The sequence below is a fragment of the Dromiciops gliroides genome, chromosome 2 (assembly GCF_019393635.1).
Source record: "Dromiciops gliroides isolate mDroGli1 chromosome 2, mDroGli1.pri, whole genome shotgun sequence".
NCBI classification, from domain to species: Eukaryota; Metazoa; Chordata; class Mammalia; order Microbiotheria; family Microbiotheriidae; genus Dromiciops; species Dromiciops gliroides.
In genome coordinates, this window is record NC_057862.1 from 484,838,723 (window position 1) to 484,864,914 (window position 26,192).

At 40.9% G+C, this 26,192-nt stretch overlaps 1 protein-coding gene across 1 annotated transcript in view; it reads right to left on the reverse strand.

Annotated features, from left to right (window-relative positions):
- Window positions 1–26,192, reverse strand: part of PKD1L2 (polycystin 1 like 2) — a 155,638-nt gene that overhangs the window by 119,982 nt on the left and 9,464 nt on the right. Inside the window, 10 exon segments of the mRNA XM_043981005.1 lie at window positions 734–887; window positions 1,809–1,926; window positions 4,026–4,233; window positions 5,646–5,763; window positions 7,412–7,461; window positions 9,397–9,495; window positions 12,046–12,450; window positions 15,992–16,224; window positions 22,279–22,426; window positions 24,234–24,344. Of these exon segments, the coding sequence (XP_043836940.1) occupies window positions 734–887; window positions 1,809–1,926; window positions 4,026–4,233; window positions 5,646–5,763; window positions 7,412–7,461; window positions 9,397–9,495; window positions 12,046–12,450; window positions 15,992–16,224; window positions 22,279–22,426; window positions 24,234–24,344 (1,644 nt within the window).

Here is a 26,192-nt window from a genome sequence, read left to right on the forward strand (position 1 = left end):
TAACCAAGAGTGCCTTAAACATCCAGGGCCATCTCCAGTCAACCTGATGTATATCTTGCCACTGGACCCAGTTGGCTCCACAGGAGAGAGGGAGGCTGGTGACTTTGCACAGCCCTCCCTCACTTAAATCCAATTCACTGCAAGTCATGACATCACCCTGATGTCATGGTCCTCTTCAAGAACAAAGGCCAAATAACAACAAATCTCTCCAGTACCTAGTGCCAATCCAAGGAATGGCTGACCTCTGAGCTTTCTTTGGAAATAACTAAAGGTCTATGTCCATGTCCATGTCCATGTCCATGTCTATGTCTATGCCTATGCCTATGTACATGTACATGTATATGTATATATAACTATATTTATGGGTTTTAGATATGGTTTTAAATTTTAAAGTATTTATATTTCTAATTTATTCATTTAATTGTTTGCTTGTTAATTAATTAGTTTATGTGTGGTTTATATTTTTCTCCCATGAAAGGTAGTATAGCAAACTAGATAAAGAACTGGTCTTAGAGTCAGGACAACCTAGGTTCGGTCTTGCCTCTTGCTGGCAAGTACTACCTGTGTGACCCAGAGCAAATCACTCAACTTTTCAGGGCTCTGGGCAATTCTGAGATAATAAATTGCAGAGTAGATGCTGAACTACATTAATAAAGGTCATTTTCTCATTGAGATTTACCTAAACCAATGAATTACAGGTCCAGTTAAAAAAAATTCTGCCACACTTGCCTACCTGTGACTTTAATTTTAACTACACCAGTGGCTGAGGCCCCAAGTTCAGACAGGAAGGAACTGCTCATTTTCAAGATGGAGGTGTTCCTCTGTAGCAGCTTTAAGGAGCTTGGCCTAAAACCACTGAGACCACAGACAGCAGGAAGAAGGTCCACCTGAAACATTTATAGACCGTGAGCCCTGTGTGGTGCACCAAGAACATGAATGGTACAGGGTACAGGGTCCCCACAATCCTCTGAGGCCCTTCTGGCCAACAGATAAGCCCAGGTTGTATCACAGAACCCCAACTCCTCGCCCTGCCCTTCAGGACCCTGGCCAGCTGCTTGGGGATCCCAGGCACCAACCCACCCTCCCAGAAAACCACCTAGGAACTTTCTCATCCCTCCCAGAGTGACAAGGAGCAGCTATATTGTTATCCTACACCAAGGAATACTTGTGACACGTATATTAAGATCAGGATTATACTGTTTCTACTTTTGTTTTTTCTTTTTTGAGGTTTTTCCCTTTGGTTCTGATTCTTTTTTCCCAACATGACTAATGCAGAAATATGTTTGATGTGATTGTACATATATAACCTATATCAGATTGCTTTCTGTCTTGAGGAGGGGGGAGGGAAGAAGAAAAATTTGGAACTAGAAATCTTTTATGAAAACAATTGTTGAAAACTATCTTTACATGTAACTGGAAAATAATAAAATACTTTTATGATAAAAAAAATCAGGATTAAGAACTCTCCTGCATAGTTTGGGGCCTCAGCAGTTATATCAAGCATACCTGTGACAGCTTGGCTTTGTAATCTGGATGGGGAGTGGGAAAAATGGAATAAACCTCACCCGTGGTTCTTTCCCCTAAAATAATTCTCTCAGAGATCACATCCCTGGGGTCTTCCAGTGCTCTGGGTTCTAGAGTTAGTCTCCAGTGGCTTCAGAACAAAATATAGAAGCCAGAGCCATATAAAACCATCTTAGAGACTCAAGCTCCAGAGGAGCATTTATCCCTGAAGCTTCATGCAAGGTGTGGCCAGAGCATTAGTGCTCTGTGAGTACTGTTTTTAATGAACTTAAAGACTGGCTCACCTTCTCCTGGAAGGATGTGTCTAAATACCAGCTGTATGTCACAGACGTTCGGTCATCACAAGTGGCCTTCAACATGACATGTTCACTCACATTCACTGGCTTGCAATTCTTTTCGCAACTGGAAGAAGTGAGAAACCACAAAAATACAAAATAGGAGAGTTAGAAGGGACCACTATCATCAAAGAATCTAAGCCATTCACTACCGAGTGCCCACTGTAAGATACCCTGAGAAGTGATCATCCAGCCTTTGCCTAAAAGAGAAGGGAACCCACCTCCTATCAGAGCAGTCCATTCCACTTTGGAACAGCTCTAATTATCAGATAATTTGTTTGGTTTTTTCCTGCCATCTTTTCAATTTCCATCCACTATTCCTGTTTCTGCCCTATTGTTAGGTCAAAAAGAACTCTCATAAGCATTTGGATGGTGAAGTCAATAAAGCAATGAATGGCCTTGGAGTCAGAAGATCCAAGTTCACATCTTGCCTCAGAAACTAGCTTTTGGAAGCCTGGACAAGTCACTTAAGCTCTGCTTACCTCAGTTCCATCATCTGTAAAATGGGGATAATAATAACACCTCAATACCAGGGTTGTTTGTTGTGAAGATCAAATGAGATAACATATATAAAGTACTTTGCATACCTTAAAGCACTGTATAAATGTGAGCTGTCATTATTATCACATTAATTTATCTTTGTTCCATATGACAGCCCTTCAAAGATTTGAAGAGAGCTTTCACATAACCCAGGATTGCATGAATGTGCTTTGTTGGGGTTTTTTTGGTGGGGCAATGAGGGTTAAGTGACTTGCCCAAGGTCATACAGCTACTAAGTGTCAAGTGTCTGAGACTGGATTTGAACTCAGGTCCTTCTGAATCCGGGGCCAGTGCTTTATCCACTGTGCCATCTAGTTGCCCTGCATAAACTTTTTAAAATGAAAAATCAGGAAAGACTGGATAAAGATTTCCAGGTCCATCATAGTAAATTCATAATCTCTTGCTATTGCCTTCCAACCTTTTAACTTGATTCTCACATGACACCCTGTCTCTCTTCTATATGCCTTTACACCTTCCCCCATGCTGAGAATCCACTCCCTTTTCACCACTGTCCCTTAGACTCCCTAGTTTTCTTCCTTCAGTACTTACCTCTGTGAGAAAATAATGGGATTTGGCAGACACCCAGGGGCCTCACCTGAAGATTGATTTAGAATTGATTGAATTGGGTGAGACTGACTGAGAACCTACTTAAGGTTGATTACATCAAGACCACACCTGGCCGGCCCTGAGTGGGGTCTTGTTCTCAGAGGCTGTGGACTACAACATCAACAGGAGACCACCCTCAACCAATCAGCTTAAAGGATGGTCCTTTCTGGGGAGGGAGACAGGAAGTAGGAAGGGAGGCTGGCTCCCTAACTCTGGCCTTTTTGTTCTGGGACTTTGGGATGGTGGCAGAAAGGAAAGGACTTGAGGAAGAACCAGACCAGGCTGGAGTTCTAAGCTAAACAGGACTTAATTTTCTGAAATCCCAGTGTTCTCTTTTTACTAACACCTGGTATGCTTTAATAAATGCTTAATGCCCAAAGACTTATGCTAAAACTACTAATTCAAGGCGACCACACATTTAGTTTTAAATGTCACACATCAAATAACATTTTCTGTGTAAGGCCTTTCCTGATTCCCACAGCTACTACAGCTTCTCCCCTCAACCCCATAAGTCACTGCTATTTATTTTGTACATATGTACATTTTGTCTCTCCAGATGGAATGTATGAACCTTCAGAGGAGGGGCCGTTTGAATTTGTCTTTGTATTCCAATTGTCTAGCATAGTACCTGGCCTATGGTAGGTGCTTAACAAATGCCTGCTGACTGGTTCTCTTCCCACTTTCCCTTCCAGTCCTCAGAGGGAGTGTAAGCTGCTTCTATCTCCCCTTTCTCTACAGCCTGGATCATGATATTTGTAGAGCACTCAGCACAGGGCCTGGCATATAGCAGGTGCTTAACAAATGCTTGCTCCCTTCTCCCTATGACCTTCCAAACCAGCTTACTCCCAGGAGAGGATTCTTAGATAATGGCTACGTGAAATTGACTTATTCATCCATTTACAAATATGTACTGAGCTCCTATGGCCAGGGCCCTATATAGACCATCAGGAGGAGGAAGGAGACAAGAGAAGACTGACATGCATTCCTTGCTCTCAAGGAACAGATTCACAAATACCAAACCTGATTTGAGGGTGCAGTTTCTGCTCTGCTGTCACATATAGACACTGTTCATCTTGCCACTGTTCTCCCTGCACACCATGTACCAGGATGCGGAGGGTGATGGCGGAATTGGGAGGGGGCAGACAGGAAGGCTCTATAAGCATCTCCCTTTGGTCTGTGAAGAGCCGCTGCTGCTGGACACATTCTCTCCACTGAGGCCAGCACCGCCCTGCCATGACAACAAACAAGAATTTTCTGGGAAGGAGAAAACTGGACATTCTCTGGTTTGTCACTGGCTTGTCCTCAATTTTTATTGGGGGAGGAGGAGGAGGCAAGACATGTGCAATTTACTCCCCAAAGTCACTTCCATAGTATGTTCCAGAGTCAACCAGTGTTCGATTCTAGAAGATGCTCAGTTATACAAAAAGGCCCAATTGTGCTCCCTCTTCTCTAATTCCTTAGCCAAGAAGTAGACCTTGGAGAAATTTCCAGCAAGAGTTAAAAAAGTTTTCTGGACCTCTGGCTACCTTTTAACTGGCCAGAAAATTCTTCTATCCAGAAGTGAGTATTTCCCAAACACTAAAGGTAATCAAAGTTTCAAAGAGTTATTTCCAAGGATGATGGAAAGAGCCCTGGGCTGGGAATCAGGAAACTAGAGTTTGGAAGCCTCTTTGTCACTAATTTGTTGAGTTATCTTAGAGAGATCACATCTACTTACTGCACACTAGTTTCCTCCTTTGTAAAGAGAGGGGATTGTACTAGATGATCTGTGTTCTAAGGGTCTTTCCAGCTCTGACAATAAAACGTTTTAGGATCCCTCTCAGATCTGGTGGTAGCTAGGTGATACAATGGATGGGATGCTGGGTCTGGAGTCTGAAAGATTCATCTTCCTGAGTTCAAATCTGGCCTCAGACATTAGCTGTGTGATCCTGGGCAAGTCACTTAATCCTGTTTGCCTCTGTTTCCTCCTGTGTAAAATGAGCTGGGGAAGGAAATGGTAAACCATTCCAGTTTCTTTGTCTAGAAAAATCTCATGAACAGTATGGTCCACAGTCACCAAAAGTCTGATAAGACTGAACAACTACTAGTCTGAGGAAACTCCAGAAACCCATTAAGCAGAAATTGTTATGTGAATAAAGAGGCAATCAATGACATTATAGCTTTTGAGAAGGAAGTACCCAAAACAAGGACTGGGGAAAGATGGCTCTTGAATTAAGCTACATTCCTTGAATGAACCTCCCTAGAGATATCATTGATTTTGTGCCAGCACTTGGGGCCATTATTCAGGATTCTAAAATGTAGAGGGTGCTGTTGGCAGAGCACTTACAATTCTTCAGCAGCACTGAAACAATTGAGCTTAGCTCCTAGTGAGCAAGAATAATTGGTAAAAATAATAATCTACCAGATGGCATGCTTTCTCCCCAAGTGGTTACACATCAGGAGAATTCCTCTCTAGCTCAGCTCCATTTTGTTACCCCTCCTCTCTTGGTGTGTCTCTGGTCTCTGTCTCTTCAGTATATGATAGTGTCTCAAGATAGTCATTTTCACCCCCATTGAATTTGTATTTAAAAGTTTATTACACGGTATAGTTTATGCCACTTGTCTGGGGTGCCAAGATTGTAGCAATGGCTCTGCACCTACCACATGACCACACAAAGTTCAGACTCTTGTTGTCATCTGGCCAACCCAGAGTCACCGTGGTGAAAGGATCCACATATCGACTTGGTTTAACATACAGTTGGCTTTTCCTTTTATCCTTCTAGAGAAGAAATGAAGATTATTATCATTGGTAATAATAGCACATACAAAGAGGCACTGTGGTTTAGAAGAGGGTCAGGAAGGTCTGGAGTTCAAGTCCTGCCTATACATATACTGGCTGTGTGACCCTGGACAAGTTATTTAACCTCTTGGTACCCTGGGCTACTCTTGAAGACCACAAGTCACAAAGCAGGTACTGATATGCCTTGGTAGATCTCCCTACACCAATAAAATCATAGGCAGATAAGCATACACACAGATAGCCAGATTTCCCTCACCTCAGAAAGAAACAACCTGCTCTGGTAGCATAATCTGGCCTCTCGATCTCTAACAAAAACAGCACCATGTCCACTTTGGCTTTAGTACCCACCTAGCAAAAACAATCTGGGAGGGATACCAAGATCAAGTTTTCTTGGAACCTGCTTAAAATATTCCTGCTCACCATGGAATATCCCTCTGTAAGGCCCTTTTTCCATTGGTTCATTCCTCTTGGAGCTCCATTTGGTGAAGGAGACAGGCCCAATGCTGTGTGCCTTTCCCACCCTCTGGCCCTTTTCAATTCCCTTTTGTGTGCTGTCCTTCCCCGTTAAAATGAAAGCTTCTTGAGGACAGGGAACGTTTTTCTCTTTGCTTCTATTTGTATCCCCAGCAGTTAGTACAATCCCTGGCACATAGTAAATGCTTAATAATAAATGTTTGTTTCCTTCCTTTCAATACCAAGATTGTCGTCAGCAAAAGGAATAGGCCTGGTGCACTATAAAATGAGCCTTTTGGGCCATACATACAATAGGAAACTGGCAGTATCTCAAAACAGAGACCAGAAATATTTATGGCAGCATTTTGTGTCTGTGTGGTAGCAAAAAAAATGGAAACCAAGGTAGTGCCTATCAGCTGAAGAATGACTAAACAAATTGCAGTGTAAGAATATAATTGGCACTGGCCCTGGAGTCAGGAGTACCTGAGTTCAAATCCGGCCTCAGACACTTAACACTTACTAGCTGTGTGACCCTGGGCAAGTCACTTAACCCCAATTGCCTCACTAAAAAAAAAAAAAAAGAATATAATTGAATATTACTGTACTATAAGAAATGACAAATAGGAAGAATTCAGAAGTACATGGGCAGATCTGTATGAACTGATGCAAAGCTCATGTCCGTGAACTCTCTTTCTATATATATGTATGTATGTGTGTATGTGTGTATGTATGTATGTATATACCACAACAAAGTAACTGAAAACAGTATTAAAGCAATACCATAATAAACAACACTACGACAATCTTGGTTTCAGAGAACATATGAGGAAAACATATCTCCCTCCTCTCAGGAGAAAAATGGGAAACTACCAGTGCAGGATACTTTCTACACTGTCAGGCAAAGCTTCAGGGTCAGATAGTTTTGCTTAAGTGTTTTTTCTTTGTCACAAAGATGCAGTGCAGTGATAGGAGAAGTATATTGGCCAATGGCTGTGGTATGAAAAAAAAAAAAGCATCTTTAACTTTTAAAAATAAATAAATAAAATATTAAAAAAGAAATAAAGAGATCAATATTTTCAGGGTGGAATCCATCACTGTTCCACTTTGTGTGTATATATGTAACAGTCCCATGTATCTTTTTAACTGTGAGATTCAGATTTTGAAGATAACTCACATTTTCCTTCTGGAAGTTCATCTTGGATGGCTCTTGGTTAGCGGGAGTTGCTGTATGAGACACACATAATTGGAAGAAAAGTGAACATCTTAGTGAGGGTGAGCATATAACAGATAACTCCTTCCTCTGTTCCCTCTGATGATTTTCCTGCCATTCTACTTTTGGAGAGCTTGGAGCTACAGAGGATAGAGCAGATGGACCATCGGGCATAGAGTCAAGCAGGTCTTAGTTCAAATCCAGCCCCAGACACTTACTAACTGTGTGTGACTGAACAAATCACTTTACCTTTTTGCCTCAGTTTCTTCAACTATAAAACAGGGATAATAAGAGCACCCACCTCTTGGGGTTATTGAGAAGATCAAATGATATATTTGTAAAGCACTTAGCATAGTGCCCGGCACACAGTAAGCATTTAATAAAAGCTTGTTTCCTTCCTTCCTTCAATTATTGGTAAGTTTTTTTCCCTAACATCAAACTTAAATCTGCCTCTCTGCAACTTCTATGCACTGCTCCTAGTTCTTGCCTCTGAACCCAAGCAGCAAAAATGAAATTCCTCTTTCCCATCATTTGCCTTTCAAATACTTGAGGACTACTATACGTCTCAGCCTGTCTTCTCTTCTCCAGGCTAACCATCCCCACTTCTTTCCCCTGATCTGACGTGGCAGGTTCTTGAGGCCTTTACCATCCTGGCTGCCAACCTCTTTTTTGCTCTCCATCTTATCAATGTCCTTTCTTTTTTTTTTGGTGAGGCAATTGGGGTTAAGTGACTTGCCCAGGGTCACACAGCTAGTGTGAAGGGTCTGAGGCTGGATTTGAACCCAGGTCCTCCTGAATCCAGGGCCAGGGCTCTTTCCACTGCACCACCTAGCTGCCCTCCAATGTCCTTTCTAAATGAGGAGTCCAGGACTGAACCCAGCATAACAGCTATGGCCTGGCAAGGTAAAATACAACAGGGCTATGGCCCCCCTACTCCTTGAAGTAATGCTTCTCTTAGTGAAGTTCAAGATTAGAGTTGGTTTTTTTGATAGCCCCATCACACTGATGATATATTGAGCTTACAGTCTACTAAATCTCCCAGGAGTTTTCCAGACAAACTGCCGGCTGGTCAATAGATGACCTTTATGAGTTTGTATGCATAAAAAATCATCATCTTATGGCTAAACTAGTGATGAGTCTCTTTGAAGTTACTTAGATTTATCTGTGGAAAATGGATATGTAGTTGTGATATGGTGCCAAGAGCACTGCTTCCAGAGACAAAAGACCAGAGTTCAAATCCTGTCTGACTCATAATCTATGGAACCTTGGTAGGTGACTAAACTTCTTTGGGCCTTAGTTTTGACATCTGTAAAGTGAAGGGTTTGGTCTAGCTGACCTCTAAGGTCCCTTCCAGCCTTGGAGTTATGATCCTATGATCTATTTACCAAGCCCATAGTAGGTTTTTTCAGCTTGTTCAGAATGAACTCCAGGTTTCAAATATTTGGCCTAATCTTTGAGAAGTTGCCTCCAATGTCAAGATGAAGCACAGGAGGAAGACTTTAGCAGACAATGTCTACTTTCATGATAGAGACATGGAATATCAATGTTCTTAGGGACTTCAGAGACCATCTAGTCCACCCTACCCCCATTTTGGAGAGAGAGATACTAGGGATCCAAGATCACACAGATATGGTATGTGGCATGGGATTCATAGGACCATATCAGTATAGACTCAGAGGATGTTAGACCAGATGGCTTCCTGAGCTATGGCCTCGTGATCCTCTCTGTGCCTAACTGTCATCATCTATAAAATGGAGGGACTGAACCAGGTGAGCTCTGGGGTCCTTTCCATGATCTTATGACCACTTGCTAGGGATGCAGCAAAGGCAGTTGTTAGACCACATCAGCTCTGAGGTCCCTACCCATCTGGGATTTTGTGCCATGGGACTGTCATGATAGGAGGCTGACCCCATGTGCTCATACACAGTGCTATGAAAGTGTCTTCATACCCTTGTCGACAGGCTCCTCAGCAGATACACTGACTCTCCCGATTGTCAAGCTCAGCTTTGAGAAGATGTTTTGAGCATGCACTGTGACCAGAAAGGTTCCTGTAAGGAAAAGGTTGAGAGGATGGATTTGTACATAATAATTCTACTCACACAGATTTGATGAGAACATTTTACCTGCCCTTGGCCTTCTTGTCTAGTGATGGCTGGGCCTACTTCTTCATCTTAGTTGCTATGACTGAGACCCTAAATAAGGATGGACCCTGAGGGGTCCTGCCACTGTGGGAATGGAAGAACTGAGAAATAGTTCACCCAAGAGAGTCTCATTATCACAATGCAAATGGTCCTAGAAATATCTGTTATGCTGTGCATGTATGGAAATCGTTACTTTCAATATGAGCCCATGTGAAAAAAAGGTCAATTTTTGATAGCCCCTCAGGGTTGCTCTGCCTAACTGAGGGAAAAAAAACATGGGAAAAACCAGCAGATGGGGGTCCAACCTTGTGAAGGCCAGCTGCACATTTATCAATTCATGAATATTTCTAGGTCAGCAGCAGGGAGTCTGGCCAAAGGCTACAGAGAACTCTTGGGCTAAAACTGTAGGATCAAGCTAACACCACCCCTACAATGGTAGGTGACCCACATCTCTACCCCACCTGGCCCTTTTTGTGCTGTGCCCAGGTCTGGAAAGTATTCATCATTGCCTAAGGATAGGCTTGCCTGGTTCAGGCTCCCTGGAAAGTAATGACCTCTTTCTCTTGCATAATAATTATAGCTCCTCTTAAAACAGCACTTTAAGATTTACAAAATGTTTCATATTCATTATCTTGTTTGATATTCACAAAAATCATGTGGCCAAAAAAGTATTATTATTTCCATTTTATCAGTGAGGAGATTGAGGCTCACAGAGAGGTGAAATGACTTGCCCAGAATCATATAGCTAGTAGTGTCTGAGGCAGGAATTTAAACCCAGGTCTGCCTATCCACTGCACCCTGTTGCATTTCACCATACCAAGCTACTCTTTGGTCCTTTAATCTTTGTCAGTTGTTTAGCTGCTGAAGATAAGAGGGCCATGGTGTGGAAGAAACTAACCTTGGGTCCACAGACCTGGGGCATGGAGAAGCTAAAAAAAAAGCATGATTCACAGATTTATGTGCAGAGAATGACCTAAAATTATGTTATCCCCTCCCCCCAAAAATACAGTAGTTGAGAATTTACTAGGGGGCCCAAACCATATCTTCCCATCCTATATGAACAGTCAGAGGTGTTTATGGCCCTAGTCTCTTAGGACTGTCTACTGTTACACAACTCTGTTATTTTTAAGGTTTAAACTGCACCTAGTTCTAGTTAAAACTGGCTGCTGAAACTCTCCAGCAAGTATGCTGATACAGCATACTTATAAGTCCTTCTTCTTCATCCTGAGCTGGTTTCCTGGTTAATTTTTAGGAACCCCTTCCTCCCCTTTTGCTACTGGTTGGTTCATGCTACCTGTCCCCTGAGACACTGGAGTTGAGGGAGTTCATATGAGACTATCACTGACTGCATCTGTCCATACACCCTGCTATGTTTCACTTGGCTGTTTCAATAAATCATGTCCTTGTGTGCCATTTACCAAGACTCCATCCCAAATTTGCAATATACTGTAGCTCCAGAGGAGGGATATAAGAGAAATTTTAGGCTATATAAAAGGAAAAATACATAAGTAAAATTTTCTTTTTAAAAAATTATAGTCCTAGGTCACAAACTCCTAAAAGATTTTCCCCATCATTATCACCATTTTAACTAGCCAATAGAATCTCTGTGTCCCTTAACCTCTGACCCATAGGGGACTCTACCTTGCTTTTATTCTGTGATATTACACATTGTGCAGGGGGCTAGGACCTAAAGGAGGGGCACTGTGTATTGGTATAGTGTTGATCAGGTTGGGTGGGAAAGTGAAGAAGATTCTTAAATCGTCATGCATTATTGCTCCATATCTTTTCTTCCTGTATCAGGAAAAGTAACTTTTGAGTTATGGTTCCAGGGCTCCTAGCCTAAAGCAGTAGGTAGGTTGAGGGTTTGTTGTTTGTTTGTTTTTGGAGAGGGGAAGGGCAGTATGTTTATGCAGTTGTGCCACTTGAAGGAAACCCATGATACTTAAATCTATCCTTACAGAAAATGATAATAAATCTATCATTAAGGATATCATAAATTCTTCCCACAATTACACAGCCCTCTCTTTGTGGAAGGATGTCTGGCTCTTCAAAGGAAAACCAATGGTAGGGGTCAGGTTGCTTCAAAACACATCAACAGAGGAAGCATTCTGTAAATTCTAATATGACACACTCTTGGCTGCTTATTTAACCCAAGGTTTTTGGTTAAAGCGATTGGCATGTTAATTCAGCCCATACTTTAGGGGGAAATAATACATTAGGGAGGCAGTAATGTAGAAGAATGTCCTGGACTGGGAGTCGGGAGACATGGGTTCTAGTGCCAGCTCAGCTCTGCCAAGACAAGCATAATGACCTTGAGAAAAGAAGTCCTTTCCCCTTTCTCTGAACTTCATTTTTTTCCACCTAAAAATTAAAAGGTTGGATTAAATGGGCTCTAAGTTCTAATAAAGAATGTTAACTCTATGATATAAAAGCAAGGGACCAACAAATAAGCATTACCTTTTGCCAGAATGGGGATACTGTAAACCCTGGATTCTTTGCCCAAACACTCTCTCACATAGGAGAAGTTTCCACTGGCCCCCGCCACCTCAAATGTCAGCTCCTCAGGGGACCCCTGGGCCACAGACACATTAATGAGAAGGTCTTGTCCCAGCTCCAAGTGGTCAGAAACCCAGAAGGCGTGAAGACCTGACAGGGGCTCAATGATGTGAACAGTGAGGTTTGTCGAAAGTTTGGAGGTGGTGGTGTTGCTGACTGCTAAAATTTCCAGATGGTGAACTCCTGGCTGGAGCAATGGCTGAGCCGTGCTGACCAGGGTCAGATTATGTGGGATAAGGCCTTTCTGGACGGAGGATTCTGTCAGAGTGATGTTATCTGACAATATTGTGTAAGTTACTCCAGTTCCTAGGTGGAGGAAGAGGGTGTTCAGTACATGAAAACAACAAAGCACACCATTATTTATTTATTTGTTTGTTATTCATCTGTTTGCCTGTTTTTCTATCTAGAGCAGGGCTTCTTAAACTTTTTCCATTCGCAACCCCTTTTTGTCCAAGAAATTTTTACATGACCCCAGATATACAGATATATAAAATACGTATACATGACCTTTTACTGTTGCCAAAGCTTTCATGGCCCCACATTCAGTTACTCAACTCCATAAGGGATCACGACCCACAGTTTAAGAAGCTTAAAGAATGGGTCTCCCTATCTCACCCATGCTGTAAGTACAGTAGCCATACAAGGTAAGGTCTTATCTTTATATTTATCAACAGAGAGACTTTAATCTGCTTTGTTTTCCAGACCTAGGCTGGTTTGCTCCTTCCTTGGCAGCCAACTGACCCTCAGCTCTCAAGTGAGATTCATCATATTTGTGCCAGATTTAGTGGGGATGCCAGATTGCACTGCTGTAGCTCAAAACTCCTTAGCTCAAGTGATCCACCACCCTCAGCCTCCCCTGGTAGCAAGTATGTGCTAGCACTCCCAGCACTCCATTGTATTTTCAGGTGCTTATGGTATAAATATAAACAGACCCACAAACATATCTATACATATATGAACAAAGGCTAATGTATTTATCAAACAATTAGAAATTTCACATGCTAGAGTTATGTTTGTATTCCTGTTGTAGTTGATTATCATTTGTTAGTTTTAAGTAAGATTATTTAAACCCAGTATAAGCCATGAAGAAATAAAAATATATTAGGATCTCACATCTTGCATTACACAGCAAGGACTCAGGCTCTCCAAATGTGCCAACAGGGTCATGTCTAGAAAATCCAGACTAAAGCAAATCATGTTTGTGTATTCCCTTCTACAACATCTTTATAAAGACAAACAATATTAAGAGAGACCTCAAAAGGCAAAAGAAGGCATTTAGCTTAAGAAGAGTATGGGGAATTGGGGAAGGAGAAGTTCTATTCCTTTGGTGGTCGAAAATGATGGGCTCAAATTTGGAATTATGCCCAAAGGGCAATAAAGCTGTGCTTACCCTTTGACCCAGCAATACCACTTTTGGGTCTTTTCCCCCAAGAAATCATGGAAGGGGGAAAGGGACCCACATGTACAAAAATATTTATAGCTGCTCTTTACATGGTAGCAAGGAATTGGAAGTTGAGGGGGTGCCCATCAATTGGGGAATGGCTGGACAAGTTGTGGTATATGAATACAATGGAATACTATTGTGCTGTAAGAAATGATGAGCAGGAGGAGTTCAGAGAAACCTGGAGGGTCTTGCGTGGGCTGATGATGAGTGAGATGAGCAGAACCAGAAGAACATTGTACACAGTATCATCAACATTGAGTGTTGATCTACTGTGATGGACTATATTCTTCTCACCAATGCAATGGTACAGAAGAGTTCCAGGGAACTCATGATGGAAGAGGATCTCCAAATCCAAGGAAAAAAAAAAAGAACTGCGGAGTATAGATGCTGAATGAACCATACTATTTCTTTTGTTTTTGGTGCTGTTGTTTTTTTCTATTTTGAGGTTTTTCATCATTGCTCTGATTTTTTCTCTTATAACATGACTAATGCAAAAATAGGATTAATGTTATTATGTGTATATATGTATATATGTGTGTGTGTGTATATATATATACATATACATATACATATATATATATATATACATATATATATAAAACCTATATCAGATTACCTGCTGTCTAGGGGAGGGGGAAGGGAGGGGAGGGAGGGAGAAAAATCTGAAATTGTAAAGCTTGTATAAACAAAAGATGAGAACTATCTTTACATGTAACGGAAAAAAAATACTTTATTAATTAAAAAGAAAAAGAAAAAGAAAAAAGAATTTTCCCATCCATAGGTTATTCATATATCATTAGTGTAGCTGTGAATTTGTTCAGCCATTTTTTAAATCATAAAGTATTTTGTTTTCTACTTACATGTAGAGATAGTTTTCAACATTTTAAAAATAAATAAAATATTTTATTCTTTATAAAAAAAAAAAGAAAGAAAATGATGGACTCAGCTAGTGGGGTTTCTCATTGTCTACCCAGTCTGCTGCTTCTCTGAATTACTGTGAGAGAGCCTGACTGTAGCAGTATGAAAACCCCTCAAAGTGCAGACTGATGAGGCCAGAGCCAATTTACGTGTTGATACCTGTGAGTAATTCATAAGGTTATCTTTGACATTTGAAATATAAAACAGAACCCAAATTCATAAACTTGATAATAATTTGTGCTGCCTAAATTAGCAAGAGGTCAATATTTAGCAAGAAAATATATGCATCTACATGTGTACCCATAGACTCCTTTTTTTTTTTTCTGGGGCAATGAGGGTTAAGTGACTTGCCCAGGGTCACACAGTAAGTGGCAAGTGTCTGAGGCTGGATTTGAACTTAGGTCCTTCTGAATCCACAGCCGGTGCTTTACCCACTGCACCACCTAGCTGCGCCCAAGATACCTTTTTAAAACCCCAATAATTTCCCCCAATTTTTGATAGTGAAATCTTTCCCTATATTATACATGATTAAATTTACCCGTTTGATTTCTGGGAAGCAGTCCATCAGTCTTATTCTGAATGAATGAATAAACAGTTCATAGAAATAGAATAATGTCCTTGCTGTGTGATTATGGACAAGTCACTTCCCTCTTAGCCTCAGTTTGCTCATTGGTAATTTGGAGATAATAATGTTAGCACTATCTCCCACGGCTCTTATGAGGAAAGAACTTTGTAAACTGTGTTTGGAAATAGGAACTGTTTCCATTTTCTATTTCAGTTTTGTCTTAAATTGGCTTAATGATTCCCGTAAGAAAGTTGTCATTGGGAAGGTGGTAACTGCTGCCCCCTTGTGTCTATAAGGGTCACTTACTCACCTTGGGTAGCACATCTTAACCCTGACAGTGTAGAGATGGGTCAGTACTCATTTTTTTTTTTTTTTGGTGAGGCAATTGGGGTTAAGTGACTTGCCCAGGGTCACACAGCTAGTAAGTGTCAAGTGTCTGAATCCGGATTTGAACTCAGGTCCTCCTGAATCTAGGACTGGTGCTTTATCTACTGCTCCACCTAGCTGCCCCAGTACTAATTCTTGAATCACTATCTTCCCCCCCAGCACATGAGGGATACAAGTACCTCCCATACTTTTCTGAATAGAGCACTACCTCTGGAATTAGAGGCCCTGAGTTCAAATCCCACACCTGACATTTAATAGCTGCATGACCTTGACAAAGTCACTTAACTTCTCTGGGGCTGTGTCTTTATATGTAAAATGAGGGAGTTGGGTTAGATGGCCTCCAAGGTCCCTTTACTCTTTTAATCTATATGCCTCTGGTCCTATGATCCTGGGTTTAAAAAGAAAAAAGTTCATTTAAACATGTAATAAGGACTTGAGGTGTGTAAAGGCCCTTGCTAAGTACAGGAGCAACAAAGACAAAAAAAAAGAAAATCTACTTTGTATCCAATGTGAGTGAGCTGCAAGAATCTTACCTCCATCAAGTTCAACTTGTATCCATAAAGTACCTCCATAGAGGGTTCTACAGTGGGAGCTGCTTCCAAATTCCCATTGATTATAACAACCAGTCACACTGAGTTTCTCCATCTTGTCCCGGACAGTCACTTGCCTCTGGGCACTCACGTGCCACTCGCTGGCCGTGCACTCCACAAAAATTGTAAACTCTCCAGGAGATGTAAATCGATGAGTAACATTGCTGGACAAACTACTGGTAAAAAAAAAAATCAGAGAGGTTACAAACATCCCACCTGTGGGAATGGGCCTCTATAATTCACTGCACATCTCCACCAGGATGAAGAGAGCTGCAGGAAAGAGACCCAAGTGACTGATCAAAGGCCATGCTACCACCAGAAAGCAACAACAAAACAACCATGAGAAATCTAGATTCCTATGTTTTAATTTAAACACAGATTTAAATGGAGAAATCACAAGTCCTAAAATTGGACCTATTTTTCTTTTTAATAGTAGAATAGGAGGGGCAGCTACATGGCACAGTGGATAGAGCACCAGCCCTGGAGTCAGGATGACCTGAGTTCAAATCCAGCCTGATACTCGACACTTTCCAGCTATGTAACCCTGGGCAAGTCGTTTAACCCCTATTGCCTCACCAAAAAAGAAGAGAAGATATATAATAGGATGATTAGAGTCTAAACTTAATATCACTTCCCTGACCTATCTACTAAGCCCCAGTGGGATTGGAATCTGCATCAAAAGAGAGCAAGGCAGTGTGGTTTGTTAGAAAGAGTCCTGGCTTAAGAGTCAGAAGGCCCGATTTCAAATATTGACTTTGATATTTACTAATTGTAAGATCTGGATCAAGTCACTCTCTTTTTCTGAACTTCAGATTCCTCTTCTATAAAATGGGGCAAATAATAATTATACATTCCTTCTTAGTGGTATTGGAAAGGTATTTTTAAACCTCGAAATATAATAGAAATGGGAGCTGCTATCATTGCCATCATCATTATTAATTATATTTAATTAAATTTTATATAATTATTAAATCATTAAGTATATTCATTATAACGATAATAATGGATAATTGTGATAATGATAATAATTATATTAATTTATCTGCCTGTGTAATTGTTTGTAGAATATTAAATATAAAAGGGTAATAGCAGAATAGTGACTTGTCTTAGGACCATTTCTATCTGAACCCCATTGAAAAAAAAATAGAAGAATGAGATAGTAACAATGACAACAACAATCAGCAGCTAACTGTGGCACAGTCCTGGGCCTGGAGCCAGGAAGACTGAGTTCAAATCTGCCCTCAGATACTTACTAGCTGTGTAACCTTGGGCAAGTCACTTAAATTTCTGTTTGCCTTAGTTTCTTCAACTCTAAAATGGGGATAATAATAGCATCTCCCTCACAGGGTTGTTGTAAAGATCAAATCAGTTAATATTTGTAAAGGTGCCTAGCACAGTGCCTGGCATATTATATGTGTGTGTATGTATGTATATATATATATATATATATACACACATACGTACATATATACACATACTCACATACATATACATATATACAAATGTCTGTGTGTTTATTCCCTTCTCCCCATTTTCCCTTACTAAGGAGTATACCTTCATGGAGGGAATCATAGTTCCCTGAAATTGTTGTTTGTCCATCATTTTCGAAGAAGACTAATGACATCACAGATGATGTCTTGACTTGAAAGTGAATTGAATTTATATGAGGCATAGCTGCACAGAGTCAACTCCACTCTCTTTTCCTGTCATAAAAGTTCAGAGGGAAGAAAAAAGTCAAGATGACTGGCCATGGCCCGGGATGCAGTGGAAGACCTTGGCATCTTTTATGTCTGACCAAGCTTTAATTGTTCCACAGCTCCTGCTTTAGCCACCTTCTTGACAAATTGTTCTCATTATCCCATTCTACTGAGGAAATCTTCACATGTTTGGGGGTAGACATCCCCGTAACTCACCTATGGGTTTGAGGCCTGTCAATTACCCTCAATCTGGTTTAGCCCATATGCAAGACTGTTTTACTGGGGTGTGGTCGCTGAGCATGCTACAGCTTCTCAGAGCCACAGGTGAGAGTCGGGTAACAGGTGAATACTAAAAGTGAAGGAGCAGCCCTCACATAGAGGCTCTAGTCCCCACTGAGTACCCCATACACACGAATTCCTTGAAATACTAATGTTGGAGAATCAAATGATAACCTGAGAGAAGAGATCTCTTTTAATGAGCTCTGGTGCCATTTTGTATTTCCAGGACCAAGAAAAATACCTTTCTCACATTCTCCTCCAAAAAGCTCATATGAGAAAGAAAACTGGAACATAGCAATTGTAGGCAGCATTGTCAGAAAGCAAAGAAGGAAATCATCCTCTGCACCTAGTACAGTATCCCAATCCTACTCAATCTTACCCATTCTTCAAGGCCCATCTCAAGCTTCCCCCTTCTAGGAAATCCCCTTCAACATCTCCTCACTGATCTTTCCATCCTTGGAAGTCCTGAGCTATTCACAATCCGTACCACTTCTTCTTGTATTATCTGAAATTGTTCTCTCGTTTCCCCATGTCCCATCTCCCTGAGATGATAAACAATTAGAGGTCATGCGTTGTTTGTATTTTAAACCTCTGATTGTACTAGCTGACATGCTTTAGAAATAAGATTTCTTCTTTTTGGTCTTAGTATGAGGTGGTCAACCAATATTTGGTGACAGTTTTTAAAGGATAATTCACAGATGTGTCAATAGGTGGCGCAAGACAAAAAGTGAATCTTGTGGATTTGGAAAGCTGATATACTACCAATAATGATATTATCTCAAAGGAGATTTAGATCTGGAAGGCACATCAGAATCCATCTAGTCCAATTCCCTCACATTACAGATGATGAAACCGAGCCCAAGGGAACTTAAATATCTAGAATGAATAAGCCTTTATTAAGGTCTTACCAGGTGCCAAGAACCATCACACAGGGAGATTTGAACCCAAGCCCACTGACTTCAGATCAAAGTGGTGATTCCATGTGCCTCACTGCTTCTTCATTTTTTAAAATTACTTTTTCAATTTTATTTCTATAGATTTGTCATTGTAGTAGAAAGAGCACTGGGTTTGGGGATCATCAGAGCTGGCTCTAAAAGAGATTCTTTAGACCAACACCAACTTTTTGCCAAGGCACAGAGAATTTAAGTGATCTGCCTAGAGTCACACAGGGAGTGAATAGAGATTCATCTGACTCCAAATCTGAATTCCTTGAATTATACCCATTGCATTATATACTGTTACCTGTTTGACTTCGGGCAAGTCACTTCTCTGGGCCTCTGTTTCCTTATCTATAAAGTTAAGGAGTTGAAACACATGATTCTTAAGGTTCTTTCTAGCTCCAAATGTGCGATAAAAAGATCTTGCTTTATTCTCACAATAGTCTTGCGAAATAAATAATTGGGGAAGTTAAGATTGCCCATCCCCAGAACACATCCAGAAGCCTCAAATACTGTCAGACTCTGGAATGCTGGGAAAAGAAGAACAGCTGTCTGAGGTTATAGGAACACATAGCTGATCACAGATGTCAGGTATGTCCCAGGCCTATTCAGGAATAAGACATTCCTATTAGCTGATGCTGGAGGCATGGGGAAAGAAGCTAGCCTCATCTATGTGTAGGGAAAGAAGAAGTCTGGCATTACAGTAAGCACAATTTGGTTGATGCAGAAAGTGGCAGTTTAAGGAGAGAGAGAAAGAGAGGGAGAGGAAAGATGGATGGAAGGAAGGAAGTATAAATGAGAATTAGTTCAGCAAATGCTCTTCTGGGTGTCCTGGCAATTTGGAATAGGAGTTATGAATCTGTGAATAAGATAGCAAAAAAGAGAGGCTGGTCACTGAGATAGTGAATTGAGTGAATCAGGGATAGAATCTCAGAATCAGGGATAAATTCTCAAAATCCCAGAATGTAAGAGTCCAAAGGGACTTTAGAGACCATTTGGTCCAATTCATGCTTTAAAAAAAATATCTCAGGGGCAGCTAGGTGGCGCAGTGGATAGAGCACCAGCCCTGGAGTCAGGAGTACCTGAGTTCAAATCCAGCCTCAGACACTTAACACTTACTAGCTGTGTGACCCTGGGCAAGTCACTTAACCCCAATTGCCTCACTAAAAAAAAAAAAAGTATCTCTTTTACAACATACAACAAATGGTCACCCACCTTCAGCTTAAAGACCTCAAGTGAGGGAGGAAGCCTATCCCACATTAGACATTTCTTATTGGTAGGGAATTTTTCTTGACATTGAGCCTAAATTAGCCTTTCTGCAACTTCCACTCATTTCTCCAGGTTCTAGCCTTTGGGGGCCAAAGAGAACAAATTCAATCCCTCTTCCACATGACAACCCTTCAAATACTTGAAGACTGTTATTATATTCCCCTTAAGTCTTCTCTTCTGAAGGCTAAGAAACCTCAGGTCTTTCAACTAGTCCTAAAATAGCAAGAACTTATTTGATGCTCTCCACCACTCTGCCTTCCTCTGGATACTTTTTGGCTTCCTAAAATAGAGTAGTCAGAACCTCACCCAGTCCTCCAATTGTGATCTGATGAAGTCAGAATATGGTGACATCATCATTTCCTTGTTCCCAGAAGTTATATTTATTTGTGTTAGTTAAGATTACATTAACCCTTTTTTTTTAGCTGCCATAGCACACTGGTTATTAATGTTGAGCTCTGGTCCCTTATTACCTTCAGATCTTTTTCGTATATCCAATTGTCAAGGAAATTCAGTGTGAGTTAAGGTTATGTGTTTAGGAACTTGGTCTAAGTGTGTGGGGATGGGGAGGAAAGTAGAGAGAAAAAAGGGATAGAATTTAGAAACAGTTGTGTTGTGTTCTCTCTTAGATTGACGCCTAAAGTAGCATACCAGTATTGGAGGTCTGAGATAAGGAAACATAGCAAGAAATTTCATTAAATGTGAATAGTGGAGGCAGCTAGGTGGTGCAGTGGATAAAGCACCGGCCCTGGATTCAGGAGTACCTGAGTTCAAATCCAGCCTCGGACACTTGACACTTACTAGCTGTGTGACCCTGGGCAAGTCACTTAACCCCCATTGCCCTGCAAAAAACAAAACAAAACAAAAACAAACAAACAAACAAAAAATGTGAATAGTGGGGCAGCTAGATGGCGCAGTGGATAGAGTACTGGCCCTGGAGTCAGGAGTACCTGAGTTCAAATCCGGCCTCAGACACTTAACACTTACTAGCTGTGTGACCCTGGGTAAGTCACTTAACCCCAATTGCCTCACTAAAAAAAAAAAAAAAAAGTGAATAGCAAGCATTTGAGATCCTAGTAGTTTCTCCACAGGAAAAGAGAGAAGTCCAGAAAGCAAAAGTGTACCTGGAGTATGACAAGTTTTGGTAAATATTTAACAACTGAGTCTCTAGAAGAAAAAAATGTTCCCATGACATACTTCTAAGTTTAATATGCATTATTCACATTTTCTCCATCCCTTATGTCTAGACAATCAATAAAACAATAAGTCAAGCCCCAATTTATAGCATTTGCTGATTTCTGTGGTTTAAATGCTGTGGTTCAAAAACACACTGAAAATTTAACAATCTGTTCTTAGGAACCAGTTTGAGCAGGTTTCAGCATACCACTGGGTGTGAATAGTTTAGTTCATGAGAGATAGTAGGCCCCTGATAAATCTTTGTGAACTATTCCCTCTCTTACAGGTAAAGAAAGTGAGTCTGATTTAGGTTAAATGAGTTGCCCAAAATCATACTATGTCCAAGCAACAGTCAGAACTAGAAGCAAGGTCTCTTTTCTTCATGCCTTTTCCACTAGATGACAGTGTAAGACCTGGTAGCCTGAGGGCTTGAGAACATAGGTTATGTTGCTTATCTTACCCTGGCTGGGTAAATTGCAGGCTAGGCCCATGTTGTGTGACCATGGTGAGTTTTCAGCTGTCCCCAAGGGCTATGGGTCCCCCTTTTCCTGCTGGCCATTGTGCTCAGCTGGAGCTGTGACTCTGTGAGTCACAGAGAAAACAGTTGCTATAAGGAAGAAGCATACCTTCCCAGGGAGGAAGTATACCCAAGCAGAGAAGGAAGGATGCCCTTCAAGGTTTTGGCACCATGGTTCAAAGCCCCATTTACCTCATGCTAGTTATAGCCCTGGCTCAAAATATGTTGGTCATAAACTAGTGTCCATATCTATCCTGGGATTTTTAAGCAGCCTCAGGACCAGTCAGTGGCAGAAATAAGTGATTGGTGGCTATCCTGCAAACATACACTGCTAAGTGTGGCCCAGTTTTCTCTTACCTTGGAGGATAATATGGATCAATAGCTGTACCATCACCAGTGTTGATAACACAAGACAGATTTCCAGTATAGGGTGAGAGCAGCCACGTCAGGGAGATGGTGATATTGTCAGAGATGAAACACTCATCAGGCACAATCACTTGAAGACCTGTGCAACATGGGAAATGCTGAGTGTCACTGTGATGAAAACCACTCTCCATACATTTAAAAACTCTTCCCTTCTGTCCAAACATGTTTGAAAATATCCAGAAGGGAAAGGCAACGCCCTTCTAAGAACCACTTTGAAAGAAGTTTGGAGCTTGCTAGGGTGGCCAATGCACAAGCTTAAATACTTTGTAGCAAATTAACTTCAATACAAACTTGAGCATCAAAGCCCAGAATGGAGAAGAGGATTAACCCAGAGATGGTAAGTCCAGGATGGTGACCTCATTTTTTCCTAGTTGGAAAGAACCTATCGTTGACTATATTTTATATAGACCCACAGCAAGTCACATGGCCTGATCTTCCTCCTTCTTTCTGGGTTTGAGCTAGAATAGAAGAGATATAAGAACCTAGGTACAGAGAAAGAGTAACTAAAGACTTAACAGAAAGCTAGTTTACCTACACAGGGACTAGAGGAAGGTGGCACACTGGAAGGAGTGCTAGAGTCAGAAAATCTAGGGTTCAAACCTAGGCTTGTTGATGTTTACAGTGGGAGGAGATGCCTAATCATACTGAAATTATTTGTCAATAATTCAGGCCCACTTCAAAGATTTGTGACTTTGTCACTTGTACACGTTCTCCATTGACATATTTGCAATCCTTCTATGACTTCATAAGAGCTGCTGTGCCTGAAAAAAATAATCATTCTGTAGCCAACTTAGTGATGAGCCTCTCAAAATTTAGGTTTATGCACAGGCAACAGATGCTATTTCAGCCCACTGCCAGACTCTTATTCAAAGCTTGGTAGGGCCTGCCAAAGATTGTACTCATTTGTCATAGCTTTTGAGAACCCAGGGCCATCTCCATTCCATGATGAGGTCTCCACAATTAAAAGAGCTGAAGGAGCACCAAGTCCTTATATTTCTTTGAATCTTGCTCTCAAGTGGATAACTTTGTTTATAATTAGTGGTTCAATATTAATAGGGGCTATTTTAATAGACAAATAAGGAAACAATCTCTGATGTTGTCAGTGCAAGGAACTCCTTGTATGAGAACACATTTTACCAACACAGATCACAACCTATCTCTGACTAGAAGATAAGTTCTAGGAAATTGCCTGAGAAACATAGAAGGGTCACACAGCTAGTAAGTGTTAGAGAAAGGATTTGAACTCAGGTCTTCATAGAATCCTTCTGGATTCGAAGTCCAGAACTTTATCAACTATGCTGTGCTGCCTTTCATTATTTTAATAAAAACCAATATTTTTATAGAAATTGCATGAGAAGTCTGTAGACCAACTTTTATGCTTTTTTTACTTATCACTAAAAGCAGCAGTGAATTGCAAACTGAACTGAATACAAATACCTGGAGAATGTGAGGACACACCATTTCATTGTCACTAGTGATGGCAGAGGTTAGCCATAAGACATAATACTCGGGAAGAAGCAGCACATGATGGCTTTGGGAGAAATGGGTGCCTTCCTTTGGAGTTATAAAGTCAAAGTTTTTCAGGCAGAAATCACAATGAGCACATTTATTTTAATTAAGGATCAAATAAAAGGAGGTCTGTCTGAAATCAGAGGTGACCTTTTTTTTAGTGGCATGCTTTCTGTTTGTGACATACCTATATATGATAGGCCTGGGCATCATGTGCCTTTAAAAATTAAGCCTGAATGTGAGATGCTCCTCCAGGATGCTGAGATATGAAGGAAGGTTGAAGACCCTGCTCTGGGAATCAATTGATCTTCTTTCTGAGAGTCACAGAGCTATCCTGGCCTGTCCTTTCACCCCCAAAGCCCATTTAGACCACTCACCTTCCACACAGTGGTATTGGATCCAAAGGTAACTGCCAAGAAAAGGGCACATATCTCCAAAGAATGCCCCATCTGCTGCCACCTGGCATGCCTGAAGCCCATGGCACTGTCCTGGGAGAGTCACAGCCCACAGGGACAGGTATGACATGCAAGAAAAAGGGAGAACAAGTTTCAGAGAGATTTTTTTTCTGACAGTTGCAACGAATCTGCAGAGGGAAGTCAGTGTGCCAAAGGCAGAAAGAGTATTTGTTGGCAGGAGGGGAGTTTCAAGGAACACAAAGATGGACATCTGCCCCAGAAATTCTACAAAGGAAGCTGGAATCAAATCAGCTAAGAGGGCCTGGGGCTGAGCTCCAGGGCTGATGAGAGATCTGCTCTCAAAACTCTTTTGTTCAATGGCATGGAGCACCTGCCATATTAATAGTTAACATATTAATAGTTCTGTCTGAGCTCAGAGATTATCTAAACCAACCCTGCACCTGTCCAGAATCCTCTCCCCAATATCTCTGACAAATGGTCATTCTGCCAAAATACCTCATTGAGGAGAAACCTCTCAATCAGAGGTATACTGGTAAATGTTTAACAACCAGGTCTCTGGGAAGGAAACAGCCCTCCCCCCCCAGCAATGTTCCTATAATAGACTTTGGGGGGGGGCAGGGCAATGAGGATTAAGTGACTTGCCCAGGGTCACACAGCTGGTAAGTGTCAAGTGTCTGAGGTCAGATTTGAACTCAAGCCCTTCTGAATCCAGGGCCAGTGCTTTATCCACTGAGCCACCTAGCTGCCCTCCCCCCATGATACACTTTTAAGTTTAACTTACATTATTATTTTTTCCATCACTTTCTTAAATCTAGATAATCAATAAAACAATAAATCAAACTCTGATTTTTAGCATTTGCTATTTCCAAAATACAAATGCTTACCCTGAAATTTTAACAATCAGATCTTCTAAGCCATACGAGCTGGCTCCAGCACACCTCTTTTCCCAGTGAAGCCATTCTAATTTGGGATATTTTAATTAGAAGAAAATTTTCCCTTACTTTCAATTAGCAACTTCTATTAGCTGTCCTAGTTCTACTCTCTGGAGTCAATCAATCCAATTCTAGGCCCTCTTCCATATAATAGCCCTTTGAATATTTGAAGATATCATCTTCCCCTAAGTCTTTTCTTACATGCTAAATATTTCCATTTCTATAAATCAAACCTCATATAGCATTTTCCCTTACCATCCAGGTTGTCTTACCCCTAGATACCTTCCAGCTTGTCAATATCTTTCCTAAAATATGGTAGCCAAAATGAAACATAATGCCCTAGATGTAATTTAACCATCAGTGTACAGGGCAACTAACAACTCTCTTTTTCTGGACATTCTGCTTTTCAATGCATCAGCTCAAGGTATAATAATAATAATAATAATAATAATAGTATAACAATAGCTACCATTTGTATAGTGCTCTAAGGTTTGCAAAGCTCTTTACAAAAATTATCTCACATACCTGGGAGATAGATGGTATTATTATCCCCATTTTACAGATGAAGAAACTGAGTCAGACAGAGGTTAAATGACTTGCCCAGGCTCAGTCAGCTGGTAAGTGTCTGAGGCCAGATTTGAATGCAGGTTTTCCTGATTCCAGGCCCAGAACTGAGCCACCTAGCTGCTTTGACCATCAGTCTTTTTGGCTGCCATATTACATGCTATAGGATCACAGAATTTCCAATTTAGAAGGGACTCTAATAGCCATCAGACTCAACTTATCCTTGAAAAAAAAAATCTAGTTTTTGCTTGAAAATTTTCAGGGAGAGAAAACCCATCCCACAAAGTTTTTCCTGACATTAAGCCTAAATTTATCTCTTCTTTGCAATTTCAATCCATTGCTTAGTTCTGCCTTCTGTGGCCAAACAGAACATGTCCAAACCCTCTTCCTATAGTATATCTCTTCAAATACTTGAAGATAGTAA